Source organism: Aspergillus vadensis (assembly GCF_003184925.1).
Source record: "Aspergillus vadensis CBS 113365 unplaced genomic scaffold BO88scaffold_21, whole genome shotgun sequence".
NCBI lineage: Eukaryota > Fungi > Ascomycota > Eurotiomycetes > Eurotiales > Aspergillaceae > Aspergillus > Aspergillus vadensis.
Window position 1 is genome coordinate 473483 of NW_020292059.1, and position 15688 is coordinate 489170.

At 51.3% G+C, this 15688-nt stretch overlaps 6 protein-coding genes across 6 annotated transcripts; 3 read left to right on the forward strand and 3 right to left on the reverse strand.

Moving 5' to 3' along the window:
• Nucleotides 1-617: 617 nt before the first annotated feature.
• Nucleotides 618-1607, forward strand: BO88DRAFT_406887 (uncharacterized protein). Its single transcript, XM_025707272.1, has one exon. It carries the CDS (start codon nt 629-631, stop codon nt 1430-1432), a length of 804 nt encoding a protein of 267 aa, XP_025560207.1. The 5' UTR covers nt 618-628; the 3' UTR covers nt 1433-1607.
• A 460-nt stretch (nt 1608-2067) lies between these two features.
• BO88DRAFT_406889 (uncharacterized protein) lies at nt 2068-2716 on the reverse strand (the record flags this gene model as incomplete). Its single annotated transcript, XM_025707273.1, has 2 exons — nt 2636-2716; nt 2068-2266 (listed from the first exon to the last, which is right to left on the reverse strand). Coding segments are annotated over exons 1-2 (203 nt in total), but the record flags the coding sequence as incomplete, so codon positions are not given.
• A 665-nt stretch (nt 2717-3381) lies between these two features.
• Nucleotides 3382-4713, forward strand: BO88DRAFT_346434 (adaptor protein NBP2; the record flags this gene model as incomplete). Its single annotated transcript, XM_025703337.1, has 1 exon — nt 3382-4713. One exon carries the CDS (start codon nt 3382-3384, stop codon nt 4711-4713), a length of 1332 nt encoding a protein of 443 aa, XP_025560209.1.
• A 1080-nt stretch (nt 4714-5793) lies between these two features.
• Nucleotides 5794-6792, forward strand: BO88DRAFT_445627 (glutathione S-transferase family protein; the record flags this gene model as incomplete). Its single annotated transcript, XM_025710227.1, has 4 exons — nt 5794-5844; nt 5924-6083; nt 6138-6380; nt 6458-6792. The coding sequence occupies 4 exons, from the start codon at nt 5794-5796 to the stop codon at nt 6790-6792; spliced, it is 789 nt and encodes a 262-aa protein (XP_025560210.1).
• Nucleotides 6793-6892: 100 nt separating this feature from the next.
• On the reverse strand, nt 6893-9397 carry BO88DRAFT_406891 (ENTH domain-containing protein). Its single transcript, XM_025707274.1, has 5 exons — nt 9212-9397; nt 9085-9116; nt 8904-8983; nt 8747-8828; nt 6893-8681 (listed from the first exon to the last, which is right to left on the reverse strand). Exons 1-5 carry the CDS (start codon nt 9291-9293, stop codon nt 7338-7340), a joined length of 1620 nt encoding a protein of 539 aa, XP_025560211.1. The 5' UTR covers nt 9294-9397; the 3' UTR covers nt 6893-7337.
• A 544-nt stretch (nt 9398-9941) lies between these two features.
• Nucleotides 9942-15227, reverse strand: BO88DRAFT_417693 (putative Ras GTPase activating protein; the record flags this gene model as incomplete). Its single annotated transcript, XM_025708312.1, has 3 exons — nt 9942-10831; nt 10892-11170; nt 11222-15227. 3 exons carry the CDS (start codon nt 15225-15227, stop codon nt 9942-9944), a joined length of 5175 nt encoding a protein of 1724 aa, XP_025560212.1.
• Between the last annotated feature and the right edge of the window lie 461 nt (nt 15228-15688).

The following is a 15688-nucleotide window of genomic DNA, read 5'->3' on the forward strand; positions in this document are numbered from 1 at the left end:
CATTCAGATGAATACTTATTGTGGGTTCGTCCTATTGTCAATTTGCTGAGTCTCTGCCTTTTGTGACCAGACAATCGCTTTGTTTGCCAAAATCTTCTTTGTCCTTCCTATTGTTGTCGTTCCGACTATTGAGGTATTCAGATAACACAGAGTATCGAATAGGAAAGCTTAGAAGTGTTCTTGGGCATGAGTATATAGTTTGTGCGTATCCTTGCTCACTCAATATATTGCCCCGGTCACCCTTCTTCTAAATACTAATTTAATACAAACAGACTGCCACCTCTATAGACACCACTGGTTGGTGCACTATCCGAGTAAAGATACTGTGTATCTTGATTTGCAATTCAAAGAAAACATACAGTGGCTATATAAGATGGGGCTCACAAGCCAACCTCGCAGCAGCGCTCTGAGGTTGCTCTTGCTGGCCCTCCTCTTCTCGACGGCAAACGCACATTCGTGGATCGAACAGCTGCTTGCCATCGCGGCGAATGGAACTTTTATCGGATCTCCAGGCTACGCTCGAGGCAATGTTCATCGCACTACTCCCGGGTTCAGCGACACGACCATGACTTATCTGATTCCACCAAATGATCGAGCCAACCAAAGTCTGATTCTTCCCACCGACAAGATGTGCAAGAGCACGCAGCGAACACGAAACCAAACCGAGGGTAGCCCGCGGCTGCAGGCATCTGCCGGCTCCCCCATCGCTCTTCGCTACCAAGAAAACGGCCATGTGACTCTACCTTGGAATCAACCGGGAAAGCCAAAGAATCGAGGGACAATCTACGTCTACGGAACTACCGAGCCAAAGGAGGAGGAGAACTTCCTGGACGTCTTCGATTCCTGGAATCGCGACGGTACGGGAGGGGATCGACGCGGCGTTCTCTTGTCGAAGCAAAACTTTGATGACGGCCGTTGCTATCAGATCAACAATGGCAATATCTCCGAACATCGTCAAGCCGTGTACCCCCACGTGGCGGACCAATTGATGGGCGCAGACTTGTGGTGTCAACAGGACATCGCGCTACCATCGAATGCACCGACAGGCAAGCCGTATACGCTCTACTGGGTCTGGAATTGGCCCACGGCTCCTGGCGTGGACCCGTCACTCCCCAACGGCAAGCAGGAAATCTATACCACTTGCATTGATGTAGATGTGGTCGATAGCCCTACAACTCATACGCACGTCCAGGAGGGATATGTGGAGGGCCAGTCCCTCGACAGCGCAGCCATTCCGTCTGAGTTTGCCGAGGTGATGGGATCTAGCACTGATGGTGCGGAGGCTGGAAGCAGTTCGGCGCCAAGTTTGACGACGCCCGCTCCGACGCCAACACCAACCTCAGTGGCGCCATTTAAAGTTCTCACATTGACGACAGTCATCACGACACATATACCTTGGACTAGCAGTGCTGCCTTGGCTGGGAGCACTTGATTGAAAAGACCTTGCTTTGGATGTGGATCCCTTGCGTTCCCAATAGCTGGGGATTTGGAATGCATTGTATACCCTCCGAAGAGATCGGATTAGATTTTACATTCTCTTCTACCGCTCGAGGTAGGCGGGCCTAGCCGGGATTGATGGCAGTCACTCTTTGACCTTTGTTTGACTAGACCCTTCTGATCAATAGACAATTGAATTGCCGGATCTCGTCCATTGTGCTTTTCCTAGGGTACTACATAGTAGATAGGTTCATGGAAGATAAACTAAATAGTAATAGATCCACCACAGCACCACGAGGAGTAGATGCGCATCCTATATCCGGAACGAATAGGTATAATTAGAGTGGCTGGTTGTCGTCTAGTGGCTGGGGCGTAGTGGGTAAATAGTAGCTACAATGAGCCATGCAAGGCAGAAAGGCATGTGGAGAGACAGAGCAGAGCAGGAGCATTGTTATGCCTTACTGCTGAGGCACCAAGTGGCCCGTTCGGCGATGGCCCGAGGCATCCACACCTGAAACACGCTAAGCCACGCGTGGGCGGTCACGTGGAGGGGGTGAATCTTCAAACTTCCCAGACAAAAAAGAAAACGAGCTTGAAGGAGTGGAAGATGTTGGTTTAGAGTCAGGAAAGACCCCGGACTATTCACCCCGATCAACTGCGTCTACGCCCCTCCCTTTTTCGGTCCTGGAGAAACCCTCAATTGCCTGACTGTCCGGCCTCGAAAGACAGTGACCCTGCATGCCAGCGGGTTTCTGAATCCTTGAACTCCACCCCATCGGTGACTGCGCCTCGTTGATCCTTAACGCTTCAGTCGGAGCCTTCACGGCAGGTAAGTTAGCAGTAATCTCCGGCACTGGCAAGCCTCTTGTCGCACCCTCTCGCCCCTACCATTCATTCATTCCCTCTCTCTCGCTCTTTCGCTCTCTCTCTCTGCCTTTCTCGCTCCACCGTCCCTTATCCTGTGTGTCATCTTTCTCCTGCTTCCTGCAGCTGAGTGTCTTGTCCTCCTCTCCTGGCGCTCATCCCCTCTTTCTTATTTCCCCCCCTCAATATTCATTCAATCAATCAATCAATCAATCTCCTCCCTTCCTGCCTCCCCTCTTTTTATCTCCCGTTTGTCATTGGGTTCGGTAGTCGCCGTCCTCTTAGAGTGGCGCTTTTTTGGCCCTGCCCTCGTTGCTAATTTTAGCATCCCCAGTTTTGCCTTCGACCATCCCGAACTCCCAAGCGCGGGACCAAAACGCTCTCGAAACAACCTCCTCTTATTTTTTTTCCCACCTGCTTCGCTGCAAACCTTCCCTCCTCCGGGCATTGGCTGTCGCTCATCAAGTCTTGTCTGCCACCCCTGCAGCCGCCTGGTCGGTGCAGTCAACGTCGTTGTGTTTAATATTTCTTGGCCTGAGAAAGAGAGAGGGGAACAGCTGCCCGTCATCGAAGATCCCCGCGGTGCCTGCTCTTGAGGTCGATAGCCGCGCTGTACCTGTCCGTTCGCTGTCGATTATACCCGGACCTGTCAGACATCCCATTGCGGCCACCTCGCTTCTTTGGCGTCTAGCCGCAGTCCATTAATTTGTCGCCGGTCGTCTAGTGCCCTCTCCGGTTGATTCAGACTTGTTTCGGCGCGCAGCGTTCTCCCAGTCCCAGATCTGCATCTGCTGTACGCAAGGAGCTCACGAGACATCCCTCCGATTTGAGTCGCATGCTTTCGCATACATATTCTTGGTGCGAGAGATTCCTTGAAATAACCTTCGGGCGGGATCTGGCAGTAGAGTTTCGTGGAAGAACGATCGCGATGCGAAACTAGGGCGGACCGGTTCTCCAGCTTTTCTATCCCCTCTGAAGCGACAAACATCCGACCCGACATTACCTCACACGACATCTTCGACACGTAATCATTCTTTCTTCCGCTCTGATCATTACCTTTGAGGACTCATGACCATCATCATGGCTTCCACAACCTCGGCCCCCTCATCGCAGCCCACGGCTTCCTCGAGCCTAACGGTTTTGCCTCCTATAATCACAGACTCCCCAGTTAAGCGGCAGGGCCGTCAGCGATCCTCCTCGTACGCCAAGGATCGTCTCTCCACGCACTCTAATATTTCCTTAGCTTCTCAGAATCGGTCGCGGCCGGGATCCCACGTCTTTCCTGTCTTTCATTCCAGCTTACCGTATGCGCTGGTTCGCGACTTTGCGTATCCTCCTATTCATCCTCTTCACTACGGCCCATTGCCGCCTCGTGCATCGGTGGTGTCCACCCCAGCAAGTGAGCAACGGCGCCTGTCCGATCCTCCGGCCCCGTGGGATAGTTCTCGTGGCCAATGGTCCGTGGGACCGTGGACTACCGATCACAGCTATGGGCACCAGCAACTTCCCGCAATGTCTTTCGGTGATGGGCCGCCTTATAGCGAGGATGAAGACTTGCACAGCCCAGTCTTTTCCGCCCCGCGTCACCGGAAAAACAAGTCCACCGGAACTGACCTTAATGGACGGAAAGCCAGGGGCCCTGGTGGCCGCGAGCATCAAGGCATAGGCTATGAGGCAGATACCGATCGGGGTACGCTTGTCAGTATGAACGCGGACGGCAGTGAGACGTACTATGTGAACGATGACGACGCTTTGGAGGATGGACCGGGCGGCGAGTATGTCACCTATCCGGCGAATGAAAGCCGGTATTCTCATGTGGGCTCATATGACTATCAAGCCTATGGACATGAGGCGGACTTTGATTCTGAAGACGACTATGCCGGGGATCATCGGTACTCGCGGGACTTCCAGTTTGCCGTGGGGTGCCCTGATGAGGAGATGCACGGAAAAGCGGTTGCACTGTTTGATTTCACAAGAGAGCATGAGAACGAGCTGCCTCTCACTGAAGGGCAGGTGATCTTTGTCTCGTACCGGCACGGTCAGGGCTGGCTTGTTGCGGAGGATCCCAAGACTGGAGAGAGCGGGCTGGTACCAGAGGAGTTTGTGCGTCTGCTTCGAGATATCGAGGGAGGGCTGACGTCGTTGAACGGCGAGCCTGATGCGGACGAAGAGAACAACACGTACCTGAGCCCGGAGTCGACAGATTCCCAGCAAGCTATCACACCCACGCAAGACGAACAGCTCCCACTGGAATCGACCTACGTTAACGTCGAGCATGTCTCCAACGGGGCAAAGAGGGAGTCTTCGCAGCTGGCTAGCGGTGGCAAGACGGATTCGAACATGTCACATTTCCCAGCAGAAGATCAGGGGCTCGAAGCCCCGCAAGACCTTCCTGAAAAGAAGGCGGCCTAGTTTCTACCTGCAATCTAGGACATTATCTTCTATTAAGGAGGTACATATTATTTCAGCTTCCGACGGATCTTCCGACGAATCTGTTACCCAGTATAATAGCTGCTGTCCATGTTACTCCACTGAGGGCCGATGACCCTCGACCTAGACATGATTGCATCATCCTATTTCTTTTCATTTCTTCTTTTTATATTTCCTTACTGTTCTTGTTGTTCCCCGGTTGGAACTGCTATTGTTGGAATACCACCATTTGAACGGGACGGCTGTTTGTGAATGCATGCATGCATGATATGATCATTTCATGACGAGGGAGAGGAGTGGCAGAGATTTGGAGAGACTGTGAGTGTGAGTGAGGGTGAGGATGAGGGTGACTGTTTCAAATGTGGGAAAGGGGAGGGCAAATGTGCCTGTATATATGTTTCTGTACTTGAGCGATGGCGTCAATGCATTAGATTATGGTTGTAGGCTGGCTTGCTTGCTTTTCTGTGAAAACAAAAGCATTCCCTAGCATACAGCGTGTGATCGAAGTATTCATATACCTCCAACAGCGTTAGTTATGTTTTATCTATAACATATGTGATTGATGAGCAATGTTGACTACTACTTAATTTTCGGTCCTCAAATAACTCGTAGTATGTATTAAGTAATTAGTACAGTACGACCACAGTCAAACTCACCTCAACCAAATGCCAGTAATACTTTGTTGGTAGTACTAGTATGTCCCTGTCTAGACAAAAATTCCACAAATGTGACCAATAGTCTTAGTTGATGAACCAAAAAATAGGAATACCCTTCAAATCAAGGATGTATTTACATATCCCGAAACTTATACTACGATGACAGGGATCTGGACTGGAGCCTCTAAGCCGAGCTTTCTTTAGTTCAAACCGGGGTTATAGTTGATGCCTAGCATTCAAAGAAGGGCTAGATGCTTAGTACTGGGATCAATCCGGACATCCGTCGGACAAGGATTGGATGATGCTATGGTGAGATTGACATATAAATACTACTACTACCACCACTACACTCAACTATCCAATCGAACGAAAACTGACCCTACAACACCCAGCACCAACCACCACAATGACAAGCCCATTCACATCAACAACACCACCCAGAATCAAAAACACAAAGGTAATCCCTCCCCCACACCCTCCTACTCCTCCTACTCTCCCTCAATACACACCATCCTCACAACTCCTATAAATAAAAGGGCCTCCACCTCCTAACAACCAGCACCCCCAACGGCAAAAAAGTCCAAATCCTACTGGAAGAACTCCGCGATAAATACGGCTTACAATGGACTACAACCCTAATCGACCTCGACACGGACGAGCAGAAGCAGCCGTGGTTTCTGGCGCTGAATCCTAACGGTACGTTGTCCTCTTCTTTCTTTATAAGTCACCTAGATAAGTGAGTAAATATAGGCAAAATCCCCCTCCTCATCGACACCAACAACAACAACTCCTCCACCCCAATAACGGTAATGGAATCCTCCGCAATACTCATCTACCTCGTTGAAACATACGACCCGAACCACCACTTCTCTTTCTCCTCAGCGGTTGACAAATCCCAACTTCTCCAGTGGTTATTCTTCTGGTCTGCGTCCGGGCAGCCTCAACAGGCGGGGTTGAATCATTTTAAGAGGTTCGCGGGGGTGGTGGATTCTTGTAAGTTACCCTTTTCCCATTCCTCATTCTATGATATATCATATAGGTGAAATGTGCTTATGGATCTGGATGGAAAGATGCCATCGAGAAATTCAAGACCGAGACGCTTCGGATTTACAACGTGCTGGAACTGCATCTATCTAATAGTTTGGCTGGTGGTGATGGTGAAGCGAGGGAGTACTTGGTGGGCGAAGGACGAGGAAAGTACAGTATTGCTGATATCAATGCGTATGCGTGGATAAGGGCGTGGAAGAGGATGACGATTACGGAGGAGGAGATGGGTAGGTTTCCGGTGCTGAGGAGGTGGGTTGAGAGGATTGAAGGAAGGCCAGCGGTGGGGAGGGGGGTTGGGGAGGGGTATGATGAGGAGGTTCATCCTGAGTTGTTGCTTACTAGTACTGGAAGGTTTTGATGGTACGTAATTTGATCTATGTTAGTATTCGAGGGTATACTGAGACTAGGGTAGGATTGTATAAGAGATAATTATGATAATTAAGTTACAATATCAGATTGCTAAGTCAATTCTAATTAAATTGCATCCTATAGAACTTTTCTGCTTTTCGATAGAAAAAGGAGAGTACAGGATAGGTTCAAGGGTACCCTTGAGGAATCAAGTAACGTACCATACCATATTATACCAGGAAATAGGGGAGCCGAGCTATCATGTCATCTGCAGAGAATGGGAATATATCCGGGAGTAGTCACACGAAGAATCGGCTAGAGGCAATAGGTAGATAGCAGCATAGATGAAAGAAGAAAAACGTGAGTTAGGGTAGGCCTGCTATTTTAGATCTTGCACGCAAGCAAATAAAATAAGAGAAGAAATATTCGTACTACGGTATAGACACACACAGTCACTCAAACAGTGCCAAAAGGGAAAGAGAAAAAAGGAACATTCAGCTAAGCGGGGTAAAAGAAGGAGACAAGGATGTAAAGGTCGAGCTAAGAATCATCGACCTAGCCCAGTAGGTCGTCTAGGCCAGAGCTTCCCGTTGTCTTCGGCGCCCCGCTGCTGCTGCTCTGGTTGAATGCAGGACTGCCTGAAGCAGCGGGAGCGCCCCAGATGCCGGCGCTGGCCTTTTGCTTGGCCATGCTGGCTAGGTTAGGGCCCTTGTTTCCGCCCGTATTGTTCTTCTGAATACCGGCGCTGGCGCTGGCGGTGGACCAGAGAGATCCAAAGACGTCACCGGATGCCTTGGGGGCAGCGGGCTTGTTGGCTGCGGAGGAGGTGGAGGGCGTGGTGGAGGTGAAAGAGGAAGTGGAGGGCATGTTGGGGCGGTGACCCATAGCCGGTTGCTGCGTCGTGTTGGAGAGGGTGGAAACAGAGGTGAAGTAGTTGGGAGTGGCGGCCTGGAAGCCACTAGGCTTGGGTTGCGCGGGTTTCTGGGCCTGTGCCAGGGAGCTCTGAGAGAGTGTGGGAGACGCCATCGTGCTCGAGGTCGGGGTAGGGGTCATCGAGGTGAAGCCTACAATGCCGTTCAGGTTCGAGCCCTGGGTGGCCGAGACTGGCTTGGGGGCAGCGAACTGCGTGCTGGAGGTCGTGCTGACAGTGGAGGCCGGCGGGGGAATGGCAAACTGGGCTGACGATGCCGGCGCAGGCGCAGGCGCAGGCGTGGCGGATTGGAAATCGTCAAAGTCGTCGTCGTCAGCAGGCTGGGTGTCGAGGATATCTAGGCCATTGCCTGTAGCAGGCTTCTTGGAAGCGCTGACAGATGTCGTGACAGTCTCCTCCTCTCCAAAGTCGAACAAGTCTTGCTCGGGTTCCTTAGGAGCAGGAGCGGCCGGCTGCTTGGCCTGGCGAGTAGCACTAGCACGGGGAGGGCTGGGCCCGCGCCGGCGCGGGGGACTAGCATCGGCCTCATCATACTCGTCATATTCCTCGAAGCGATTGGAACGTCTCCCGGAATCCCCGAAATCGCCTGTGTTGCCTCCGAATCCACCACCGTCACCGTAGACACCTCCACTGTACCCACCAAACGAGAGGCTGTCACTGCCAAAGCCGCCATACCTGCCGGAGCTAGAGCTGGACATGCCACCGCCAATGTGCGAGCCACCCTCGAATCCACCAAACTTGTTGCGGTTGGCCCTAGCCTTCTTCCTCTCCGAGCGGATCAAGTCGACGTCACCGAGCAGCTTAACCAACTCCGATGACCTGTTGCGCACGTTGATACCCTGGTCTTTTCCGTTCTGGTCGATGTAGTGAAATTGGCGGAGCATCCGAATCAAAGACATGTGAGAGCGGGCATCGTCGACAACTCGTTCGGATCCGTTCTTGACAAGAAACTCTAGAAGTTGGAGCGCCTGTCGCGCATCGTAAGCCGTGGTCCACATGTGTCGCGCAGATAATAGGAGAGAACAGAACTCACCTTGTAGATCTGTCGCCATTCCTCCGATGTCTTGTCTGTGAAGCGCTTGTAAATCATAGGCATGATCTCGTTGAGCAATTGACTGTATGTTGCGACACGTCATTAGTACTCCAGGGGAGTCCTTGCTAGGCCATGCGACGGGGGCGGAAACACTGACTAGCTATGGGTTCCACTGGCAATCTCATGCATAAGTGTGTTCGAAGCACCCCAAGGTTCATTGTTTGTAGCTTCTCGGACCTGTCCAATGTGAGTGTTGTGCTTCAAGGGATACAACCACACGGGGTGCGGAGGCCCGGGGCTCGTGGCGGGACGGAACTGGCGGGAGAGTAGGAACGGACCTTGGCCTCCATTTCGGTATAGTTCATGACCGCTATAAGAGTCAGTGAATCGCCTGTATCAAAGGAACAGACTCCGAGGCCATCCAGAATGACAGGAAAGCGTTCTGGGGTCACCGCGGGGACGTACCATTCTGGACCTTGCGGACTCCCGCCTTGAGGTCATACAAGGTCAGGTTGCTGACCTGTTCTTTGAGGTTGGAGAAATCCATGGCGCACAGAGCACAGATGGAGAATCTAGCACAGGATCAATTGAAACCGTAACAGGAAAGACCTGCGGGAACAAGGACAGGAGGGCGAGCAGCAGTGGAGGAAGAGGCGGAAGTTGAGATGCCATCGCCTCCAGCTGGCATCGATCGCCGTTGGGCCCCAAGCCGTCACGTGGCGACCCCTGACCCGTCCATGGCTCGGCCTCCCTTCATTGAACAACTTATTCACAGATGACACTGAATCATGATAGAATGATGATGATTGTTATATTCTCTTACTACCAGCTACTATAAGGCTCCCACTTCAAGCATACGTACACTGATGGTATTCATTCAATCATCGTCGAGGCAGGCTTAGGCCATACATACATAACATGCGGGCGGTTGCGCTCAAGCATCCAAAGACACCTTGCATAGCAAACCAGGGGGTACAGGAAAACATATTCAGTAGGTATAAGAGTTCGAAGGCTCATCTCCACCATGCCCACTCCAGGCATCTTTCCAGATGAGCTCTTTTTCATCGTTAACATGATAGCAAGAGGAAGGGATATCTCAAAGAAATGCAGACAACAAAAACATAAACAGAATAAAACATCAACACATGAAACGTAATAGACGGATAAGATCATGATCCAGCATCAGACCCCTCCATCACTCATTATAGAACTTTCTCATTATCAGATGCAAGAAAAGATTGACGTTGACTCGTAAGTGCCCATCGAAGAAGTCCAGGAACTGCATGTTATTGAACTGGGCTTGAAGTAGGTCGTCCAACGGAACCTGCGCGTTGGCACCCGGGATCATCATCGGTCCACTGCTTCCATCAATGGTGAAAACTCCGACCTCGTTACTCGAGATGGTAAGGTCAACCCGATCCCACTGCCGTTCAGTGTATCCCTTCCAGTGAACGAGAACACCCCGGTCCGCCAGATTGCGGGCTGAGTACTTGTAGGATCCAAACTTGAAGACCTTGCCGGACTTCTGCAGTTCTCGTTGGTGATCCCACTGCTTGGTGAACGGCATTAGGAACCGCTTCTTTCCCTTCTTGTTCTGCAAGGTTACCATGGCCTGCTCGATGTAGTCGTTGTAAGTCTTGAGTTGTTGATCCAGCCAGATAGCCTGGTCGTTGAGACGAGCAAGCGTCATCCGAGCGCTGTCCAATTCCCGCTCTCGCTGGATTCTCCGGCGATGCTTTGTGCGGATATCGATGGCAATCGCATTCAAAAGATCCTGGTAGTAATTATCGCGCCGGATTTTACCGGTCTGTTCGAGTTGAAGAATGTTTTCCAGAGCCGTTTGCTTCAACTCCGTGTAACTCATAGAGGCAAGGTCTACCATGGTGGTGGCTTCCGAGTAAGGGCTCCGTCGTGTGTTGTTGGCACTCAACTCGTCGCGAACCAGCGTCATCCATTTGGCCTCGTCCTCTTCGGTGGGTGGTTTAACCATGATGTCCATCAGATTGGCGCCTGTTTGGACGCGAATAATGTAGAGAATGCATCTCTTGGTTTCCATGAACAAAGCCTTCACATCCGCTTCTGGGTCTAGTTCCAAATGTCAGTCTCCAGGGCATATTTGTAGGTGGTAAAAGTGCTCGGGCTTACCTTCAACTTGTGCCAGCTTGGGGTTCAAGGTGAGATTGATCTCAGAGGAGTTGACGCTCATTAGCTCACTCTCGTTGGACTTGACGTTACCCAGGTCGCGAATGACCTCCTTCAGGATATCATCCGGATTCTGGCAGATGTAATGAATTTCGCTGGCGATAAGCTGATGGATAGAGAAGATATCAGACATTTTGATATACAAAGTAGGCTTTGTCTTGGCATAAAGGTCGTTGAATTCGTCGATGTCGAAATAGGTTTCAGCGTCCTGAACGGAGACCACTACAAGAAAGTCAGCATCATCCCAAAGATTAAAAGTAATGAAATACTCACTGTCACCCCAGATCTGACCAAGCCGCTGGATAGAATCTCCGATATAGCTATTTAGTGGCTGGAGATAAACATTCTCTGCGCCGAAAAGTCGACCAGATGCTACCTGCGCGATCACCTTCGAGATCTCTGAAAGATTGCGTTTTTGCTCCTGGGTCAAGCCCCGATCTATTACACCATACTTCTCGGGCTCGACCATTGCAGGGTGAAAGTAGTTTCTCCACACCCAATGGCCCGCTGTTTGGAGGATGAAGCCAGGGTTCTCCTTGGGGAATCGAGCGAGAAGGCTCTCGTACATCTGTTTCGCGATGTACCGAATACCAAAGGGCATCCTGTACAGGAGTTCCTCAAAAGCAGAAAAGAATTGGTCAGCAATATCGCGGAGGTCTTGAAGATGCTGAATAAACGTCGCTCTCGTTTCTGGATCTCTGATTGCCTCTTCCCTTGGGATGTCCAGTCGGCGTCGGCTCCGTTTGCCGGTCCGCAGCTCTTCGTTGTTGATGGCCGAGCGATAGATCTGTATGGGATCGCTCTCCAAGTCCAACTCTGGGTTCTCAACCACATTCTCCCTCACAACAGTTCCAAGAATATCACGCATAAACTTTCGATCCCGTGGGGACTTGATGTAGGATGCGAAGAGTTTACTCCAGAAAGAATTGCACCGCAAATATTCATGGAGCGAGTCGAAGCTTTCGATTTCTTCCCTAGCGGAACGTGCAAGAAGCTTGATGAGGTAGTATTCTTCACGTCTCTTCTGCGAGTATCCAAAGAGACCCATCATCAGATGCCTTATCCGATCATACTCCTTCTCGGGCGTGTTGAGCTCACGCAGGCGTCGGAATAACCGCGCCAAATATTGCGACTGGGTTTGAAGAAGGAAGAACAAAACCTGGTACTGCTCTAGCTTTCTTCTCGATGTCTTATTCAGAGCTTTCAGGTCAAAAGGATCCTTGGAAGAAATCTCCCGGTTTGGAAGAAGGCTTCCAACGTGGCCACCAAAATGCTTCTGGTGTTTTACGACTTCATCAAGCGTGATCTTATTCCTGACGAGGAGCGCAATCTTGATATCGAGCTGGCCGATGTATTGCTCTGCCAGTTCGTTCTGTCGGACTTGTTGGACAACCAATTTCCGTGTTCGCTCAAACTCAATTTCCTCGTCGAAATCAAACTCACTATCATTCAACAGGTGCACAAAGCCCTTGACGGTTCCTACAGGCGGGTTCTTTCCACTTGTGAGGCTCTTGTAGGCTTGGCCCTGAATTCGACCACGGATGTAGCTTTGCGCTTTGATCACCTTATCCATGTTTTCACGGTAATGGCGGCGTTTCTCTTCGAATCTGGAACGAACAAGATGACCACGGATGTGTGACTGAAGGTCCATAACGACGTCTTCGGCAGCTGCCAGGTCTGCAAGAGTCTGGCCAACATCAACCCGAACAAGCATGGCTCTTATCTGTGCTTGGAACTGGCTAATTTCATCCTCGCAGTCATCGAGGTCCTCCAAGATGCCGCCCACATCGATGCGGAGAATTGCGGCGCGAATCAGAGCTTGGAGATTGGTTATGACCGGTGCTTCTTGCTGTAGAGCTTGCGCATCTGCTTCGAGCCTTCTCCTAAGTATGACGGCCCGTGCCATAGACTGCAGGGCCAGAATGGACGTCTCCTCTTCCTTAAGAGACTCGCGTTGAGAATTCAGGAAGGATCGTACGGCATTTGCTCGAGAGATGCTTTGGATGTCGATGACGGATGGCACATGCTTGCTCAGATCTTGTCGAAGACGGTCAAGCTCGGCTCGAAGAGTGTTACCGCGAACAATTGACTGAAGAGAGGCGCACTCATTTGCTGTCTTTGCGAGCGCTTCTGCTTGCTGCGATAGGAATTTTCTGGCTGCAAGAGCCCGCGCGCCTGCTTGAACGGAGGTAATTGAAGGTACTTCTTGCAAGAGCAACGATTTCGTCTCTTCGATACCTTTCCGGGTCAGCATTCCTCGAATGATTCCTTGCAGAGACGTGCTGCTTGCTGTCGTCGCATTAATGGCCTCGTTCTGTGTGCTCATCTGCTGACGGACAGAGGCACCCCGAATCAAAGCTTGAAGCACGGTCACATCTTCCTCCCTCGCTCGTGTTGCTTCATATTGTTCTGCAAGCCGACTGCGCTGAAGGACACCACGGATTTGAGCTTGGAGCTCGACAACGTCAGGTTCCGCAGACTGCACTGCATCGTATTGCTTTGCCAGCTGACTGCGTTGAAGCGCACCTCGGATAAGGGCTTGGAGCTCAGTTACATCTGTCTCAGCCGAGTGGGTTTCTTCGTATTGCGTTGCGAGTTGCTTACGCTGCAGAGCACCCCGGATAGCAGCCTGCAGCAGTTGAACATCCTCCTCCGCACCTCTTGTGCCCTCGCAAAGATCGTACACTTTCTGACGTTGCAATGCGCCTCGTAGTGCCGCTTGAATCAATTTGATGCCCGATTCCTCTTTCCGCATACAACTTCGAACACGGTCCACTTGAGCCCTTGCCTTGGCTCCCCGAATGAGGGTCTGCAGCCGCAGTACATCAATTTCTTGAGCCTGGTAATTTTCCTTATCACCTCTCTGCCGCTGTCGGACCAGAAAAGCTCGGCAGATCGCTTGTAACTGAACAGCGAATTTTCGCATATCCAGTCGGTATTGAACAATTTGTCGAGCCCAGTCTCCGCGTATCCTGGACTGCAGTTCTACCAAGAACGGTTCGAAATCCCATAGATCGTTCATCAAGTTGCCAAGCTTCAGTCGCAGCATCGCTCCTCTAAGCTGAGCTTGGAAATCAAAGATCGAGGCTTCGCTTTCATGTAACTCACGGTGAATGCGATCTTCCTCGGATTCCGGCTCAGGCTCCGGTTCTGGCTCTGGTTCCGCTCCAAAGTTGGCAGCCATTCCCGAGAAACTAGGCATGCTGACGCCCGCCTTATCGAGGCCTTTTTGTGTTTGCTCGAGTTCATGATGTTCGAACTCCAGTTGGCCCACCAAATTTCCCATCCGGAAATCGACGAGGCCTTTCTTGAACATCAGCCATGACAAGGCGTGGACGCAGTGAATAACCTTCGGGAGGTTTTTCTTTTCGTAAAGATCAATAAGCTCGAACCGGAACAGCTCTGGCAACTCGACTTCATCTAAGAACCGGAAAAACAGTGCTATGTTGTCAGAGTGACGGTACTGAAGTCGCGGGTGTCTGAAGATTCGAAAGGTTCGATTTGGGTACATTGCTTGTACCACCTCAGCCAGCGTTACTCCGTCACGCAGGCCTTCTTCCAACTGAACAATCGGCGGAATTTGTTTCTGAATAACCTCTTCGATCCATTCTTTTGCTTCTCCGATATGGCAGAGGTACTCGTACGCCTGGAGGAACTGACGCTGCTTGTCCATCCAGCTCCCAGCCGTCCATGCTGATGCTGCCGGTTTCTTTCGTGCTATGGGGCTATTGTTTCCGGTCACCGTATCAGCGCGCTTTAAGCGCCGTCGTCCCTGTAATCCCACCACAGATGCCCCATAACTGTCAAGAGCAAATTCTTCGGTCTCACCCGATTTCGCAAACTTTGAGAGGGTCCTCAGGTGGCCGGTTGACGATTTTTGGAACGTCTCTAGCTCGGGGGCCGACAGGGTATGAGTGAACGGCGGTGGGTTGGACAAACTATGCGCATGGTGCGCTTTTACTTGTGACTTGGTATGAGGTGAGACAGCGTGCGGCGAACCGGTTTTCGTGGGGCTTTGGTCGAGGTATGAGGGCTTCTCCTTTAACGTGTCAACATCCTGAGGCTGCGCAGGACGGGATTCGGGAGTCTGTGGGCGATTTTCCTTCCAATATTGGGGATTGTCGACAGTCTGGCTTCGAGAATGACGAAATGCTGCTTGCTTGGTAGCTACAGGAGACGAGTTGGGGGCTTGAGAAAGTGGTCGCAATGAGCGCCGGATGTTCTCATAGGTCGCGCCCGCATTGGCCCAGCTTTTCCCCTCAGAAGCGCCTCCAGCCATTGCTTCGGAAATTGGTGTGTTTACCTCACTCTTGCCCCGTCTATGGCCGGGTAGGGACCCAGATGACGCGGTGGAGGAGACGGTGCTCGTGCGACTGGGAGCAAATGAACTTGATGAGACGGTGTATATCGACGAGCTTGTGGAAGCGGTTGATCCATGGCGCAGTGGATTGGATGTTTGGTCTGGCAAATCCGTCTGTGTGCGTCGGGACGATGCTAAATTGCTTGACATCACGGGTGCCGATTTGAGAGAAAGAATGCGATAACCAATGGAGATGGAAGAGACTCTACTTCAATTGGCCGCATACCTGCCTCCCGAACCGAAGCAGCAAACCGACCAGAGTCGTGCGGTTGCGTGGGATATCACTGGGATGGAATGTTCATCCAAGGGAGAGGCGGCATAACCCTGTGGTAACGGAAAGAATTGGGCCGGGAAGAATCGGTTGATGTAGAAACGGCAGG